At 62.2% G+C, this 17,161-nt stretch overlaps 7 protein-coding genes across 7 annotated transcripts; 3 read left to right on the plus strand and 4 right to left on the minus strand.

Moving 5' to 3' along the window:
• Positions 1–440: 440 nt before the first annotated feature.
• On the minus strand, positions 441–2,274 carry RHTO_01380 (uncharacterized protein; the record flags this gene model as incomplete). The annotated part of the gene is made up of 8 exons (XM_016415062.1): positions 441–719; positions 775–896; positions 954–1,026; positions 1,094–1,474; positions 1,539–1,577; positions 1,638–1,793; positions 1,855–2,198; positions 2,259–2,274. 8 exons carry the CDS (start codon positions 2,272–2,274, stop codon positions 441–443), a joined length of 1,410 nt encoding a protein of 469 aa, XP_016272852.1.
• A 246-nt stretch (positions 2,275–2,520) lies between these two features.
• RHTO_01381 (uncharacterized protein) lies at positions 2,521–2,969 on the plus strand (the record flags this gene model as incomplete). Its single annotated transcript, XM_016415063.1, has 2 exons — positions 2,521–2,771; positions 2,873–2,969. The coding sequence occupies 2 exons, from the start codon at positions 2,521–2,523 to the stop codon at positions 2,967–2,969; spliced, it is 348 nt and encodes a 115-aa protein (XP_016272853.1).
• A 450-nt stretch (positions 2,970–3,419) lies between these two features.
• On the minus strand, positions 3,420–5,279 carry RHTO_01382 (PAPA-1-like conserved region domain protein; the record flags this gene model as incomplete). The annotated part of the gene is made up of 4 exons (XM_016415064.1): positions 3,420–3,896; positions 3,963–4,072; positions 4,142–4,429; positions 4,511–5,279. 4 exons carry the CDS (start codon positions 5,277–5,279, stop codon positions 3,420–3,422), a joined length of 1,644 nt encoding a protein of 547 aa, XP_016272854.1.
• A 332-nt stretch (positions 5,280–5,611) lies between these two features.
• RHTO_01383 (glycosyl transferase family 2 protein) lies at positions 5,612–9,470 on the plus strand (the record flags this gene model as incomplete). The annotated part of the gene is made up of 3 exons (XM_016415065.1): positions 5,612–6,260; positions 6,318–7,907; positions 7,963–9,470. 3 exons carry the CDS (start codon positions 5,612–5,614, stop codon positions 9,468–9,470), a joined length of 3,747 nt encoding a protein of 1,248 aa, XP_016272855.1.
• Positions 9,471–9,645: 175 nt separating this feature from the next.
• Positions 9,646–11,602, minus strand: RHTO_01384 (uncharacterized protein; the record flags this gene model as incomplete). Its single annotated transcript, XM_016415066.1, has 12 exons — positions 9,646–9,678; positions 9,743–9,788; positions 9,842–10,332; positions 10,398–10,460; positions 10,530–10,591; positions 10,707–10,998; positions 11,059–11,109; positions 11,161–11,171; positions 11,230–11,277; positions 11,336–11,357; positions 11,432–11,461; positions 11,540–11,602. 12 exons carry the CDS (start codon positions 11,600–11,602, stop codon positions 9,646–9,648), a joined length of 1,212 nt encoding a protein of 403 aa, XP_016272856.1.
• A 557-nt stretch (positions 11,603–12,159) lies between these two features.
• On the minus strand, positions 12,160–12,620 carry RHTO_01385 (ribosomal protein L37, mitochondrial; the record flags this gene model as incomplete). The annotated part of the gene is made up of 2 exons (XM_016415067.1): positions 12,160–12,410; positions 12,467–12,620. The coding sequence occupies 2 exons, from the start codon at positions 12,618–12,620 to the stop codon at positions 12,160–12,162; spliced, it is 405 nt and encodes a 134-aa protein (XP_016272857.1).
• A 1,096-nt stretch (positions 12,621–13,716) lies between these two features.
• RHTO_01386 (DUF2841 family protein) lies at positions 13,717–16,988 on the plus strand (the record flags this gene model as incomplete). The annotated part of the gene is made up of 3 exons (XM_016415068.1): positions 13,717–14,620; positions 14,681–14,851; positions 14,908–16,988. The coding sequence occupies 3 exons, from the start codon at positions 13,717–13,719 to the stop codon at positions 16,986–16,988; spliced, it is 3,156 nt and encodes a 1,051-aa protein (XP_016272858.1).
• Positions 16,989–17,161: the final 173 nt, after the last annotated feature.

Here is a 17,161-nt window from a genome sequence, read left to right on the forward strand (position 1 = left end):
CGCTGCGAATCAGGAAACGGCTGAGAGAGCACGAAGGACTACACGATTGTACTGAACAGCAGCGTGAGAAAGAGAGAAATGTACAACCTACACTGAGAGGAATGGACCAAACTGGCAAGGATGGCGAAGAGTGAATGCGTCCTTCTTGTCCCTCGTTGCCCAGCACCCTTTCCGGCCCGCGCCAGTTGCCGCATCGTCTCAAGTACGCCCTTTCCTGACCGACGACTTCTTCAGGAACGCCAACGCCGTCTCCCAATCCGACTTCTTGCCGCGCTTCTTGGCCGGCATCGCCCACTGGTGCGCGGCTGCAGCGGTTGCTTCGACGATCGACGGGTCCTGCAGAACCTTGCTGTGCGGCCGGAACAATCGCACAAAGATGGCGACACAGAGGATAAGCTCCTCCTTGAAGGCGTCGGGGAGGGAGCGGTCCGGCGTGAGGATTACCTTGAGTGCGGTAGAGACGGCACAAAGATACGGGTTGGGGAGGCGGTGGCGCAACTCGTCGGGAAGGACACGGTCGACAAGTTGGGGAGGGAGCTTCTTGCCTCCAGGGCGGAGGCGGTAAGTGCCGTCCTTTTGTGCGTGGAAGGTCTCCGAGGAACCGTCGGGGGCGTCGACGATGAGGGGCGGAGCAGCGTGAGCCTCTCGGCCAGTTTGACGATCTCGAGGCGTAGCGGCACGCACTGAGCGCGGAAGTCCTTGTCTTCCAGCCATCGTCGCTGTCAAGCGAAGGTCAGGGCGAAGTGTCGGAGCCGCAGGGGGACTGCAACGCACCCAAGGCTCTTTGCCGCCGTTCTCGTAGTCAATCAAGACCTGCTCCATATGCTTGAGTGTCGAAAGTTGCGGCATAAGCGAGATCAAGTGCGCGTTGAAACTGATGTGGGTTTCGAGGTGGACTGTCCGGTTGACGACGTTGTCAGGACCTTGTGATGTGAAGCAGAGGAGGAACGCACGAGGGATGAGGTTGCTTGCGTGGTTCAGATGCCAGGAGAGCGGGACGGCGGCGGAGATCAGGAAGAGTCGACTCTGCAAGGTACGAGTCCAGCCGCCGCGTCAGCGCACGTAGACGCAGAGATTGCAGTGAGTTACGCACCCGCAAAGCGAAAACGAGCGGACCGTTCGACGGGCGCTTCGGGATCACATGGGTGAGCTGGACCATGTAGTCGAGATCGCCGCGTGAGATGAAGCGCGAGGCTTCGTCCTTGGCTGCCACTGCCTGGTCTTCAGGAATCTCTTTGACATAGATGCACTGGTTGAGGCGAGGACAGAGGGTGACGTTCTCGACTCCGTCGGAGGACGAGGCGGACGACGAGGAAGCCATCGAACTGGCAATCGAACCGTGATGCCCGCTGGCATCAATGAGTTCGGCTGTCGGAGTCATCAGCGCGGAGTGAAGCCGAAGCGCCTCTTCAGTGAGGGGCAACTTGACGGAAGCGAGAGGGGCGGTGGTGTCGGCGAGAAGATCGGGAAGCTCCTGCACAAGGCACGAAGGCAAATGTCAGCGCTTGATGCTTGCTGCCGGAGGAAAGTTGGCGTACAGACCCGTCAGCGAGGCGGCAAACGAAGCCTTTGTAGGCCTACGGGAGTAGAGACATCAGCTTCGAGTATGCCGAGGCTGAGAAAGCCAGAAAACTTACCATCGTGTCGGTTTTGGTGTCGGCGACCCGGGTGAGCTGCGGGGTCGGCTCCCGCTCCGTCTCGCTGCGCCACAGCGGAAGAAGCTTGTTGACGATGAACGATGTGGAAGGGTCGTCTCGGCCGTCGCGGTGCCTCTCCTTCCAGTCCGCGATGAACTGCGGGCGGAAATCGTGTCAGTATCAGTTGAACTGGGAACAAGCCCAAGCCGGGACGCACGAACTTGATGGCGGCGTCGAAGTTCTTCTCGTTAACCGCACATCCCGCCCAGTCTTCCGAGCAGAGTAGCAACGCGCGCGCCCAGTTCCGCTCCTCGGTCGACCGTCGACTGTCCTTCGTAGGAAGCGCGTATGGTTTGGACGGGGTCGAACCGGGATTCTTCTGAGAGGAGGAAGGATTGGCGGCGGCGCGTACGCGGGCGAGCTGGTCGTGAGTCTGCGGTCGCAAGCTGTACTGCGGCCGCTCGAAAGGGTTGTCGTCTAGCAGTGCCCTCGTCTCGGCCGTCACAGAATCTGCCGTCGCTTCCGACCACAGCACGTCTTCCCGGACAGTCTCGTCACCTTCTGCGCGTGAGACCCCATGAGCAGAGAGGTCAGGCAGAGACCGAAGGACAAGAGACATACTCGCTGCCGTCGACATGCTTCGGGCGAGGAAGGCGCGTCGTGTTGATCGAAAGGAGCATGGAAGGGGGAGACGAGAACGGCGCTCGTAGAGGCTGACTCGGCTGCGTGGGTTCAGATCGGAGCTCTAATCGCAGGCTGGCAGCTAGGGACAGGTTCGAGCGAGTGACAACAGCGCAAGAGGCGATTTGTGGTCACCGCTTCACCTCTCTCCAGCTTCACTCACACTCTGGGTAGGCAGCTCCTGTCTATCCGTCAAACCACAATGCCCTCGGATTTGCGCTCGACTGACACCGCGACGCGCTCGCCCGCCCCCGAGCGACCCTCTCCTCCTGCGTCCTCGACCAGCCGACCACTTCTCCGTACCTTCCTCGTGTGCTTCTTCGCTGCGTTGTACGCACTGGCTGCGATTCGATGGAGTCTGCCGCCGCACAGCTGGGTGGAAAAGTGGATCGCAAGGCGGGTTTCGCAGGACCGGGCCGCATGGACTCGACCTGGACTGAGAACGGTCGAAAGGTGAGCCTGCTTCTTTCGCTTACATATATGCCTTGCGATGAGCGAACGCAGACGGCCGGCCAGGTTTGGGCGCGAGGCTCACCAGAGTCCTGTCCCTCCAGGTACTCTCCGCAACACAAGTACCGGCCCGCCGCTGCGCCTGTCATTACGTCAGTCGGCAAGGACGGCAAGGTGTACCGCAAGGGAGAGTACTACTGAGCGGGACCTGAAGCGAGGGTGCGCCGACTTAGCTTGCCAACGGAACGACCGAGCCTGACGATTTTACCCAGCAGCTTCAGCCCTCCAGATCTCCAGTCTCGAGATTCACGCTGTCAGTGCAAGGCAAAGCATCGCATGCGCCGCGTTATGACCCTCACGACCACGAGGCCGCACCTGGACAACCCACACGACTCGCGATTTGGCAAGAGGCACATCAAACGGACGACTGGAAGCGCAGTTCGGGGCGGAAAGAGCAGCGACGGCATGGAGGAGACATTTATGGTAGGGCATAGTGGTCGGTAAAGCGTGGAACGAGAGCAGGTCACGCTCTCAGGCGTCTGCCGCCTGCGCGAGCAAAGAATCGGTTTGCTGCTTCCACTCAAGGGTTCCGAGGTCCCGTACAGCTCGTGGATGGAAATCAAGTGCTCATGATGTGTGCATGGCAGTTAGCTACGCCGCCCCAAGCAGGATCTTCCTCCACCCATCCTCGTTCGCCCGCCTGTTCGCCTCGCGCTCCTCCGCTCCGAACCGCCTCGTCTTCGGCTTCTTCGCCTCATGCTGTGCTGTAACCGCCTGAGGTGCAGATGTAGGCGGGACTGCAAAGTCGCGTCCTTCGGGAACGCTGTACGACAGGCGGAAGACGCCTTCGCCTTGATCTGCTTCAGGCTTGATGCTGGAGATCCACCTTGCAATGGTAGGCTTGACGTTCCGCTGGTTCGCAAGCTCAGCCGCTTCAGCTGCACCTGCTGTTGCGACTGCCGCAACAGCCTCCTCATCGCCCGACTCGACGCCATCAGCCGTGACCGACTTGTTAAGTTTCGAGCGGGACCGGCCACCGCCTCGCCCGCCTCCGCGCTTGCCGCGCCCTGAAGAGCTCGACGTGCGACCGACCTGCTTGTTGAGCAGGCGGTTGATCGTCTCGGTTTTCTGCGGATTGAGGGAAGACAGTCAGCGATCCCATAATCCCATCTGGCGTGATCAAACGCGACTCACCTCATCCTCGAGCTTCTTGTCGGCTTGTGACTTGCGGCGACGAGACTTTTCGGCGCGCGCAAGGGCGATCTCGGCTTCGGTACGAACAGGCGGCGGCGCCTTGCTGACGACTGCGCGACATTTCAAAGCAGTCAGCGGACCGCCGAGATTGACGGAACACTAGAGAGGCGATCACTGACCGTTCGGCAAGCTCATTAGCTCGAGCGCCTCGTCCCCTCCCATCTCCTTCGCCCTCTGCCTCGCTGTCTTCCTCCCGCCATACGGATCTCCTGCGGTACTCGTGCTCCCACTCCGCTCTGAGCCAGAGTCAGAGAAGCCGTCGTCGAAAACTTCGCCGCCGTCCGAAGCGAGCTCGTCGAATTCACCGGCGTTAGAGTCGGAGCCTGAGAGCGCGGAGGTTGAGAATCGCGAGGAGGGGAGGTCGTCGTCGTCTGAGAGTTCGAGAGAGGCGTCGGATTCGTCGGATTCTGCGAGCGATGACAGTACTCCACGATCAGCAAGAACGATACGCGCACGACCTGATCCGCCGAACGAGTTCTGTCACTCACCAGCCTTCTTCTTCCCTTTCCCCTTGCCCTTTCCCTTTCCCTTCGCTGCAGCACTGCCACCCGTAGCCTTGCCTCGCGCTCCGCCAGCAACAGAGCTCGCCGGAGAGCTGGCCTCGACAGGCGTCGCCGCGCTGCTTCCTGCCTGAGCCGATTCCGCCCCTCCGCCAGCTCCCAGTTTGAACTTGATCTTCATGCCAGAGAGCGCGCCGCCCGCCGCTGCCGGTCCGGGTGTCGGAGCGGGTGTTGCCGTCGCCGAAGTCGAGGGAGAGGCGTTCGCGGCAGATGAGCGCCGTCGTCCCGCAGAAGCTGCCGCGCCACCTTTAGGTGCAGACGGTTTCGGTGGCCTCCTCGTCGCGGCGGCTGCAGCGCGGGCGGACGAGCGCGAGCCTTTGGCGGGAGTTGCAGTCCCTGAACCCGACGGTGACCAATCCTCCTCGTCGTCCTCGAGCTCGTCTTCCTCCTCCTCTTCGTCCTCGTACGCATCTCCCTCCTCGTCAACGTCCATCGTGTCCTCGTCGTCCTCGTCGTCATCAGCGTAGCTCCGCTTCTTTCCCCTGCTCGCGCGCGCCCCGCCAGCTCCTGTCGCCGGTCCGCCCTGCTGAGGCGGCTTGATCCTGATGCTCGTAGCACCCGCACCTGCGCGCGCGGTCGACGACGAGGCTACGGGAGCGTGAGCGATGGAGGTGGTGGGGGTGCCCGAGTCGGAGCCAGAGTCGAGCTGGTCTTGCTCGTCTTCGGACGGAGTGGGTGAGCGAATCCTTGGGGGCATTCTCAGCGTGTGCACGAGTCCGGCAGAGCGAGAGAGCGGTGAAGCGGAATGAGGACGAGCGAGAGAGCGAACGAGGCGACGTCGCGAGTCGCTGCAAGGGCGGGCCTGTTTGTCAGGACCTTGCATTCTCTGTAAAGTCTTCCTCAGAGAGTAAACGACCGTACAAACCGCTGCAAGAGGCGCGAGACACCCTTGGCCTTTCTTCTGCTCGCGACGACACACGCTCCTCTCGCTCGCTCACCACACGCTCATTCTCGCGCTTGGATAGGCTAGACACGGCTGGACAGCTTGCTCAGTACCGGAGACGCTAGTCGGAATCGCCAGCGCGGCGGATGCCCAAGCCTCCTCTCCGCCGTCTCGACACAACTCGTCTGGACGCAGATCCCTCTTCGCACGCATCGAGGTCGACGCAGACAAGCCAGAACAGCGAACCAGGACGCATCGAGGGTATGGCAGGAACGAGCGGGACCGGGGAGGACGTGTGCGACTCTCCCGTGTCCATCGACGCTCAGGGCGACTCCTTCGTCTACCCCTCCGCGACCGAGTTGCGGCGAGGCGGCTCACTCAAGTCGCGCAAGGAGACGATGGGGAACGGCACCGGCGGTCCAGGGTCGAATTCAGGCTCTGGTCCGGCTTCAGTCTCCTCGACAGGCCCGTCAAGTTCTCCGATAATGGCACAGGCCTCTCTCGTGCGACGGCAAGGCTCGTCAAGCCCCGTATCAAGCATCAGCGGCGCGCACGGATTCATTGGAGGCGGATTTGCGGGCAGCGCGGGATCGAAGGGACGAAGAGGGAGTCTGAGCGTCGCTACTGGGCAGGGGCGACGGTGGTGGAACAGCCGAGCACGATGCGTCAGGCTCGCCATCGTTCTCGTTGGTGCTGTCGCGGTGTGGTGGATCTTCCTGCGGCGGCGGCAGGGTTGGGTGGAGGAGAGACGGAAGCTCGACTATCGCTGGTGGGAGGTCGACGAGCTGCCAGAAGGTGCGTCGCGCTTTCCACAGCTTGAAGAGAGGTATGCTGATCAATTACTTGACGCAGAGGACCTGTCGGCGCTCCTTCCTCGACCAACTCTGCCTCCTCGCCCTCCGCGACCGAAACCGCCTCCCGCCAACTCGCACACGCTCACTCAGCTTCTCAAGCTTCCCACGACGTCGTCCACTACGTCGAGCTGGACTGCCGTCATCCACCTCACGTCGTCTTCACAGACTGCATCGACCTACCTTTCGCCTCTCCTCGCTTCCCTAAACCGACAATCGTCCTCGCCGCCATCCCAGATCCTCATTCTGGTCGCACAGGGCATGGAGCCCGCTGCATCTGCCACCTCTCCTTACCGGAATATTCTCTCGACCGTGACCTATATCTCGCCGCAACCTCCCATCCTCGCACTCGCACAAGCGGCTCAGTCGACTATCGATTCTGACTATCTCCTATTTATCGACGCGCATCTGCCTATCCAGGGTCGGACAGACCCTCTCCCGAAAGACTACGTTAGGACCCTCTTGCATGCGAGCGGGACGAAGGAGTACGGCTCGTCGCTCCTCACCGCCGGCGGAATCGCCATCGCCTCGTACCCCTCATCCGACACTCGTTGCGTCTACCCTGCATCGCACACCGAACGCATCACCGTTGCCTCCCTCCCGTTCCTCCTGCCGACCTCTTGGCTTCTCCCGCGCGACCCTACTCGTCCCGACGCGACCTCCATCCTGCAAGGCCTCTCCACCTCTCTTCCGATCGAAGTCGCCCTTTCTGCCGCGCTATGGACAAAGCATGCCATCCCGACCTACGCCATCCCCTTCCCATCGTACGCCAGCAGCGATACTGTCTCCTGCGACCGGCTGAGACGAAACCTCGATGCCTTCCCGGCTCAGAAACAGCTCTTTGCGGCGCACTACGGCGCCGGCGAGGGTTTGAGACGGATCCAGGCGAGCGGAGACCGCAAGAAGGGCGGTTTCAGGAGTGGGACGGAGAAGACGTTGCTTGAGCGGGCGGAGGACGAGAGGAGCAGGTTGTTGCAGACTGGCACGGCGGTGTTGCTGCTGAGCGGAGAGGAGGAGCTGGAGGCGGCCAGGAAGATGGCGTGTCGGTTTGCGACGCGGGCGGGAGATGCGAGACTTGCGGCGGCGGCGGCAAGCGACCTCGACGACGAAGAAGAGGCGCCACGTCCGCCCATCCAAGACTTCAAGATCGTCATCGCCGACTACGACACCTCGACCTTCTCTCCGTCCGCCTCGTCGAACTCTGACTCGCCCGCTTGTCACCTCGACCTTACTCCCCTCGGTCCGGCACCCTCTTCCACGTCTGCCTCTTCCTCCGAACCAATCTCGCTCGCCCTCCTCGACATCCTAGACTCGCTTTCGCCCCCTCCAGGCTTCATCCTCTACATGTCTGACGGACCTCGAGCGCGCGAGTTCGAGGAAGTCCTGCGCTGGATGGGCGGGAGGTTCGGATCGCGTAAGGGCGGCGAGCGGCTGGGACGGGCAAGGGCGGAGAGGGAGATGCTCAAGGGCCTCGTCGGCAGCGAGGAAGGTCCAACAGCGGGAAGAGGACGACCGACTGTCGTCGGCATGTCGAAGGAGGAGGCGAAGCGAGCGGAGTGGATTGGCGCGCTGGATCTCGAGGCGTTGAGACGTAAGCTTCGCGAGCACTTCTTTTGTGCGCAAGGCTGACGGTTGTGCTCCTGCAGACTTCCACACGCCTCGAATCGACCTGAGCGTCGTCACGAACGACCGGCCCGTCTCGCTTCACCGCCTTCTGGGGTCTCTCCAGGACGCCTACTACTTCGGCGACGATGTCTCCCTCACTGTCAATCTCGAGCAGACGGCCGACCGCCTCACCCACCGCCTCGTCGACGACATGCGGTGGCCGTTCGGGACCTTCTCGCTCCGCCACCGCATCCTCCTCGGCGGCTTGATGCCTGCCATCGTCGAGTCGTGGTACCCGACGTCGAACGACACCTACGGCGTCCTACTCGAAGACGACGTCGAGGTCTCGCCGCTCTTCTACGGTTGGCTCAAGTTCGCCATTTTGCAGTACCGCTACACCCTCGCCGGTCGTCGTGCCTCGGGGCGCCTCTTCGGCATCTCGCTCTATCAGCAGAAGAATATTGAGCTTCGTCCCGAAGGACGGCAGCCTTTCGACGCGCACAAACTCTTCGCCGACCTCTCCCTCCACTCGACGACGCCCTATCTCTCGCAAATTCCGTGCTCGTGGGGAGCAGCGTACTTCCCCGAGCACTGGCGCGAGTTCCACACCTACCTCTCGCTCCGTCTATCCGAACTCGCCCTGCCCATCTCCGAACCTCTCGTGCCCGCCATCCGGTCGAACAAGTGGCCTCGCAGCTGGAAGAAATACTTCATCGAGCTCGTCTACCTTCGCGGCTACTCGATGCTGTACCCCAACTATCCCGACTTCGAGTCGCTCTCGACCAATCATCTCGAAAAGGGCACGCATGTCCACACGTCCCGCGTCGACGAGACGAAGAAGGCGACGTTCGAGGTTCCCCTCCTCGACCGCGACGCCTCGCTTGTCGACACTCTTCCAGGCGGACCCGGTCACGAGCGGCTACCAGACTGGGACGCTCTGCCCGTTATGGACTTGTGGGGTTCGCTCGCAAGCGCGGACGAGCTCCTCGAGCGTGGCTGGCAGACCACTCGCATGACCGGCTCGTGCCCTGCCGACCGACTACCCGACCTGTCAAAGGGCGGCTCGAAGCCGCGATACGACGCGCGCGAGCTGCTTTGTCCGAGGATGTGGGACCGTGAGACGCAGGGACGGCTTGTCGATGCGCAGCCACTCGCAAGTCGGGCCGAAGTCGACATCGACCGAGGACGCGTTGTCGCGGCGGCAGCAGGCGACTACGCTGCTGACGGCGCGGCTCGTGTCAGGCGGGCGGAGCTGACGGAGAGCGGTGAAGAGAAGGCCTCTTTCGAAGAGGCGACCCGCCCGGACCGCCTCGCCCGTGGACATCTCGACCGTGACCACGAGCATGATGCGATACGGGAAGGGGAAGCGGACGACGCGGACGCAGGCTTGCGAGGCGCGCTTTTCGACGAGGTTGAAGACGAGGGGAGTCGGCGGGCGAAGCGACGGAAGGCTATCGATTTTGAGGCGCGGGCGGCGCACCAGGCGGAAGTAGAATTGGGTCTCGATGAGTCGCAGCATGAGGAGGAGGCGGAGAAGAAGAAGCGATGAAAGCAACTGTATTGGCCTTCGTTCACCTCGCAAACACTGCATTGTCCCTCTTTCGCACCTCCTTCGCGACGGCTTTCGTCGCCTGCATGCTCTGCCTGACGCGCCTGATGCGGGAGAATACTGCGAGTTCCAGCGAGAGTATTGGAAAAGGAGTGTGCGAGGATTACGGAGGCGATCAAACGTTCGAGTAGGGGTGGTCAATGGTCGGCTGTGTGCGTAAACTGTCAGCCCACTACGACGAGGGACGTCGACCAAGACGGGGATGAACGAACCGCAGGCAAAGTCTGGTCAGACGTTGCGCGAGCGAAGGGCTGGCGGCTGCACAAAGGGACTGTGAGCGACATATTCGAGCGAGGCCCTTTCGGACGCACCTGCGACTGCCGTGCTCGAGCTCGTCGTCGAACGAGATGGGCTCTTTCTCGGCAAAGCTGCTCGCCCGACTGACTGTGCCGTCGCCGTCCTTTCCGTTCTCGAGGCTCGCGCCTTGCCGAAGGACCGAAATGGGATACACCACGCCTCCTTCGCCTTCGACGATGCCGCCGTGATTGAACGAGCTGTTCGGACCAGGCGAGCGGAGCGTCTTGCCGAGAGCGTCGAAGCTTGCGCCTGCTGCTCGCCCGTAGATGCCATCGGGCTGGCTGCCGCTGCCGACGTAGACGCCGTTATACATGATTGGCGCCTTCTTCGTCGGTCGTGCGCCGATGGAATAGAACGTTCCCGCGTCGACGCCGAGCATGTCGGCGAGGAGGGTTCGGGCGTTGAGGGCGATGAGGAGGGACAAGGCGAGGAGCTTGGCGAGACAGAGCTGAGCGATGGCGTGCCAGTTGGCATGCCTGAAGCTGCCGAAGAGGACCGTGGCAATCTGCGAGGAAGAAGGTCAGGGTTGATGCCGAGGACGAAAGGGCGTCCACTTCAAGCGAGACGTACGACGGCGGCCGAGGCAGACAAGCCATTCGTCATGAGGATAATGAGCGCCACCTTGATGACCGTCTGCGAGGCAAAAGACTTACGTTAGCGAATTCGCTCCGCGTGAAACTCGGCCAAGAGACGCCTGCGCACCTTGGACGACCGCTCGAATGGACCAGCCATGCTGTTCGACACCTGGTTAATGTAGTGGAAGTCTGCAGCGGAGCGCGGGTCAGAAGGAAGCGAAGGAGGGCGGGAAGGAAAAAGAGGGAGACGGACAGGCGATGCTAATGACGATGTCAACTACAGCGGCACTTCCAAGCCACACACAAGCGCCCCAGAGCCACCCAGCGAAGCGGACGAACTCGCGGTCGTACTCGACGATCTTGCTCGTGACGGCTGAAGCGAACCCGAACTGGAACATACTGAGTGCCGTCACGACAAGTGCGATGATCCGGCCTCCAGGCTTCGCGTCCGAGACGCCGTAGATCCGCAAGGCGTAGAATACGTGCACGATCAACGCCTGAGTGCCGGTGAGAACGGGTTCGGCTGTGAACGACCATGGCGAAAGCGCGAGGATGGAAGGGTTGCCGTAGTTCTCGATCGCCCACAACCAAATCGTCTGCACCTCGTTTTCGCGTCAGTATGAAGGTCGGCAGGGATCGAAGTATGCCTGACGCACATTTAGCGAGAAGGCGGTATGTAAAAGGTCGATGAGGAGGACGACAACGACCTGCGAGACCCTCATTAGCATGTCGAAGCGGTGTTCGAATGTCGGACGCACTGTCACGATGTCTGCGCATTGCTACCCTGTCAGCCAGGTTTTAGAAGCAGGTGAGGAGGGGGGACTCACACCACCAGGGCTCTCGCGACTTGCGACAGTTCGAAAAGAAGACGATTGCTACGGCGGAGGAGGGAGCAAGTCAGATGGCGCTCGAAGTCGACAACGCGTGACCCACTTTCGAAGAGCGTGAAGCCTTGCTGTCGTACGAGCAACGTTGGTCAGCTCCTCGTCTCCTCGCCGCGCTTGGCCCAGTCCATCGACCCTGACGCACCAGGAAAAATGCCAGCATCGTCCCAATCACCTGTTGGGCCAGCGCGTCAGCAATCTCGAGTCGAGCGAGCGAGCCGGAAGGTCCGAGCAAGGGAGATGAGGGACACACGAAGGCGCCGAGAGTACTGTCGTACGTTGGCAGTGCCGTGGCCGTGGGCGTGCCGGTCGACATGGTGTCGAGAATGCAGAACGAGCGTAGGCGGCGAGAGGCAGCGGGACGAGCCAAAGCGGTGAGCAATCCCAAGCGACGTCGGCGCTTTCAGCGGCGAACAAGGCGAAGCTGGGGCCCGAAGAACGCTCCTGACTGACCCCGCGTGCGCAAGCGTCGGCGGACCGACCGAAATCGTCGCCTCCTATCTCTCTAGCCCTCCTATTCTCCTCCTTCCTCCTCGCCTCGACGTCTGCTTCGACATGTCGTTCGCCCTCAATACCGCGTCGGAGAGCATCCTCGTGCATCTCTCGAAATTAGGCACGCTCGAGCAAGTTTGGCGGAGAGAAAGAGGCGGGAAAGCCGGCTGCGGGAGGACGAGCGAGAAGCGTGCCGGCCTGGTATACTCGCGCTAGTTGCGTAAGCGCAGCGCTGAGGCGCGGCTGTGTATAGCTGACTGTAAGCAGCGTGGCGAAGAGAGCGAAGCGCACCTCGAAGAGCATCGAGGTGAAGGAACGGTTCCCCGTTCGTCCGCCTTCACATCCTGCGAGCATCCTGACATTCCAGCCACAGCCGCATATCTACCCGTTGAGAGCATTCCGCGCCTTGATCGCTGCCTTCCGTTGCCGCTTGAGCTCCTTCTTCTCTGCTCGCAGGCGAGTCTCGACATCCACCTTCTTGCTCTTGACCGGCGCATCTGGCTGTCCGAGCTGCCACACCCATGACGGGTACTCCGAATCCTCCATTGCGACGGGATCGCTTGCGTCCTTGAGGTAGTTGAGGCCCTTGAGGACAGTTCCTGCTGGGCAGGACGAGCCCGACGATTTGGCGGCTGGGAACGGCGAGAACGGTCAGGCGTGCCCCCTTTCAGCCTGAGATCGGACGTACCTGGGCTGGCCTTCTCCTGTGTGGCCACCTGCGCTGCTGCCGCCCGAAGCGATGAAGATGTGAAGGAGCGGACGGGGACGGCGACGCGGGATCGTGCGGCCTGGACAGTGGCGTGTCGTGCCGTGAATCCGAGTGTTCGGCAGGTGCAGGACATCTCTGGCGGCTTTTGCGAGCGGTGTGCGAGGCGTCGAAGGCGAACCATCTCTTCGCCTCTTCCACATCTGTCGACTTGGCTGCATACCGCTTGGCTGGACTGGGACCGCTCTGACTTGAACGCAGACTGGCTGTCAATTCTTCTTGAGCTGCACCGACCCGCGAACACGCCGCACGCTGTGCTCGAACACCACGACTCGCTACGACGCTCAACTCGACTGAACCCTCACACGCGAAGATGGGCGCACGCTGCTGTCCCGACTAGCTACAGGGAATGTGGAAGGCTAGGGACGGACGTTAGAATGGCTTCCGGGCCTCGCAGCGCTGGGTATGCTTCGACTCGCTCGCCGTTCAGCTACGACTTTGGCAGGGTGATTCTCTCTCTGCTCGGGTGATCCTTCGCATTGCTCTGACTAGGAGGAGCAGGCATGGACGCGAGCAGGGCGTCGATACGAGTGTGAAGTCGTCCCCCGAGGACGAAGAGACCAGTCGTTCCCCTCAGAAGCGGCAAAGGGGGGCTTATAAGCGCTCCGCTCGCCTCTCGAGGCTGCAACCATGCTGCTGGTGGATCTGGCAGTGGTAGGATAGTCCGATAGGCCGTGCGGGACGCAGTCAGGCGGAAGGAGGGGGTTCCTTCGCCGCTCTCTAGTAGTAGTGATCCTCCCGTGACGTCCGATGCATTACACTCATTTCAAAGCAGTCTCTGACTCGCCCGCGTCTGTCAGAAAGCCCGGAGAGATTGACTTTGCCTGGATGCGCTCATCGGAAGTTGCGGACCTCACCTTCGCCTCCTATTCCTCGCTCGCTGCTCCTGTTACGACTCTTGCGCGCCTGCAGTACCGGTTTGGGAGTGTATCTGTGCTGCCTAGGCCGCCCATACCGCCTCTGGCCCTCTTCCTCGCCGACTCGACGCGTCCAGACACGGCCAAACCAGCATCCTTTGAGGACGGCTACGACGCCTCGCAGGACTAGCAGGACGCATCGATCGGCGTCGGCAAGGGACGCGAGTAGCCAGTCCACCCGCACCGGTCCAGCAAACGCTTTGTCGGTTGCTCCCCGGCCAGACCTCGAAACGAGGCCAGGTCAACACGGCAGTCATGGAGACGGCCGGCCTGGAGAAGAAGACGGGGCGGCAAGCAGAGCGAGACTACCGACAACGACGGAGCGACATCCTGCGCCGCCTCGGCCAAAGCGCCTTTCTCAACGGGTCGCAATTCGCTATCCTCTGGGTGAACCCGTCGACCTCGCAGACGGACGTGTTTGCGAGCGAGGCGCTCCAGCCCAAGCTGCAGCAGTGGCTAGGGAACAGGGTGCGGGAAGAGGCGCAGACCCTGTCGCGGAGACTGCAGGATGAGCGGGCGGAGAAGGTCAGGAAGGGTCAGGAGGTCCTTGATGCGCACGCGGTCTTCGATGTGGACGGACGAGTACCGGCGAGCGCCATCAAGGACGAGCTCTTGAGGACGGACGAGGAGGACTTGGCGCCGAAAGTGGTGTCTGTCGAGGCGCAGGAGAAGCCTTCGCCTGCACTTCCGCAACCTCCCAGCCCACCACATGTACCGACGGTTCCCGCCCATCCCAGCGTCCTCGAGACGTCTTACTCCGTCATGTTTGGCGGCGAGGGCAACTTCTCAATCCCGGCACCGCCCGCCTCTCCGGCCAAGCTTCACCAGCAGCTCTCCCCTCGGCCCTCGTCCGCACCTTCGCCATCGAATGCTCCGTCACCCCACACTGCACCTCCCACTCGAGCTCTCCCAGCACATCTCGTCATCGACGACAGCTGGGTACGACATACCTTCACGCCCGCCGAGCTCTCGCTGTGGTACTCGGAGCGGTTCGCCGAGTTGTGGCAGAAGACGGAGAAGCTCGTCTGCAAGGCGTGGATCAAGGTCATCCAGCCTGCGAAGCATACGAAGTTTCAGTACCAGAAGGGCGAGGAGAGTCGACCGGGTTGGTGGCCGCGGGACGTGCGGCACAAGGAGCCGGACCACCTGAGCAAAGCAGGTGCGCTCGATTTCGCCTTAGCTTCTCCAGTGTCACAAACTGATGCACTCGCCCACGCAGAACGGGTCGCCCTCCTCGTCCACCTTCTTCGGACTGCACCAGTCTCGATCGAGGACCTCGAGATGGGCAGCGCATCCGTCAGCGCGCACATCCCGCCCGAGCGTATGGAGATCCTGCGCGAGATCTACCGCATCGCCAAGGAGGAGCGTCGAGCGAAACAAGAGTCGCCAGGTGCGCTGCGCTCGCCGCCCTTTCCTTCAACCTGCTGACTTTGTGCCCGCGCGCAGACGGCATGCTCACTTCGCTCACGGTCGCTCTGCCCGACACTCCTTTCTTCAAAACCCCTCTTGAAGAAGCGACACAGTCGCCAGCGCCAGACGAGCCGAAGCAGCACAACACGCGCAACCGCACTCGACGCTCTCTCGCCAGCCAAAACGACGGCGGCTCGAACCGCCTCGAATCGGTCGAGGAACAACAGACGCCTCGTGGTTCGGCTAGTCCCTCTGCCGCTCCCTCACTGCCTCGCTCGCAATCCGCCATGGACGTCCGAGACCTCGCCTCGACTTCCGCCGCTCCTTACCCCTCCGTCATGGCGACACCTGCCCGCCCGTCATCCGCTGCTCCAGCAACGAACGAGTCGCCCGCCTCAGCACCGCCTCTCGCGCGAAGCCAGTCCTTCGCTGGTCCCGTCACGAGCGCAGGTCGTTCGCGCAATGCGATGCGGCAAAGCGGTCGTGGCTCGGTCGGTGAGGCAGACCTGCTCGCTGGCGGTTCACTCGACAGCCTGAACGCGGGGAATGACGGTCGACTACAGGCGACGCCTTCTGCAGCGCAACGGACGAGCGGGAGAAGGATGGTGACGCCCAGTCGAGCCGGACAAGGTTCGCCTCATGCGCCGGGCGTTGGTGGTTCGACCGGTATGAGCCGCAGCCTTAGTGCGAGTGCGGTCGCAGCCGGGACCGGCGGCGCGAGCGGGTCTGCGACGAAGCGGTCGGCGGCGAAGGCGGCGTCCGGCATTGACGATTCGGTCGCCAGTCCCGCGATGATCAAGAGTCGGAGTCGGTTGTCGCAGCAGCACTTTGAGCAGATGGGCATCGGCTCGTCGCCATCTGCGCAGGATGCGGCGTCGAAGATTCGAGGCGGACAAGGCGAGCGACGGCCGCGCGGAAGCCAGTCTGCGCACGTCGTGCAGCAGCCGCAGTTCGAGCCGATGTACGAGCAGCAACTGCCGCCTGGCTTCCAGCTCCACCAGCATCACCAGCAGCAGCTCGCGCAGGCGCAGGCTCAGGCTGTCGCGCAAGCACAGGCTCAGGCGATCGCACAGGCGCAGCAGCTCCAGCATCCGCCTCAGCAGATCCAGCTCGTTACGGCGCATCCCGTCCAGCGCATCCCGTCACATCCACAGCTCCAGGTCCCGCCCGGCCACGTACTCGTTTACGCGCCGCATCCTCCGCAAGGACTGCCTCAGCCCGTCGCGTTCGGCCGACAACAATCGACTTCGCCTCTTCCCACTCTTCCGCAACCTCCCGCTCACTTCTCCGAGCCACCTCAGCAGCATCAGCACCAACAGCTTCATCCCTCGCAACATCGCTCGCAACATCGCCCACACCATCTCGCTCCTCCTCAGCATTCTTCCCGTGCTTCGTCGCACCACGGCCACGCGCACGGCTCTGCGTCTCCCCATCCCGCCTCAACGCAAGTGCAAGTCCAGGTGCAAGTCCATGCCGGCCCGTCCCCATCCTACGCCCTTCCTCAGCCGCCTCCTCAGCACCTCTCCTCAACGCACAGCCCCTCGCTCTCGCACCACCCTCAACATCCACCGCCCCCGCAACACGATCAATACGTCTCGCGATCGCCTTACCTCTCCGGCAGGAACGGCAGCGAGTCAAACTCGTCGTACCCCACTCCGACAACCGCCTCATACGCCTCACCCGTCTTCCCAGGCGAACCCGGAGCGCGCGGGATGCCCAACCCGTTCGTCCATTCGCCTTCGCTCGGCGGCGAAGGAAGCGCAGGAGGCGATCCGTTCGCCGGGACGACCGGTACAGGCGCGGAAGACTGGTCCGCGTTCTTGCATAGCGATCCGGGGTCTGCGGGGACTCCCTCGTCGATGCAGGGACTGGGACTTGGATCTGTTGATGCTCAGCAGCCGAGGTCGGCGGGTGGAGGGTTGATGTTTGAGGAGGGTTACTACGGGGAGGACAGCGAGGGTGCTTTCGGACTGGGGATGGAGCTGGACCAGCAGGGACAGGGAGGGTATGGGTATGCGGGAGAATTGGCGGACGGGAGGAAGGAGGAGGCGCGGAGGAGGTACGATGAGCAAATGTTTGGGTTGAGCGGGGGAGGGTTGTCGGCTGGTCTTGTTTGAGCGGCGTTTCGTATCGTGTACATAGACACATTTGCTCTCTGAGTGGCATCGTTGTCCTCTATCTATCGTTCTTTGCATCTTCCCTGCCTCCTCTCCCTCGCGTGTTGTATCTTCCCTTCCGCTGTCGCATAGCGACGCTGCAGGCCAGCAACGTCGATCTCCTCGATCTGTCA

The sequence above is a fragment of the Rhodotorula toruloides genome (assembly GCF_000320785.1).
Source record: "Rhodotorula toruloides NP11 unplaced genomic scaffold Scaffold13, whole genome shotgun sequence".
Taxonomy (NCBI): domain Eukaryota; kingdom Fungi; phylum Basidiomycota; class Microbotryomycetes; order Sporidiobolales; family Sporidiobolaceae; genus Rhodotorula; species Rhodotorula toruloides.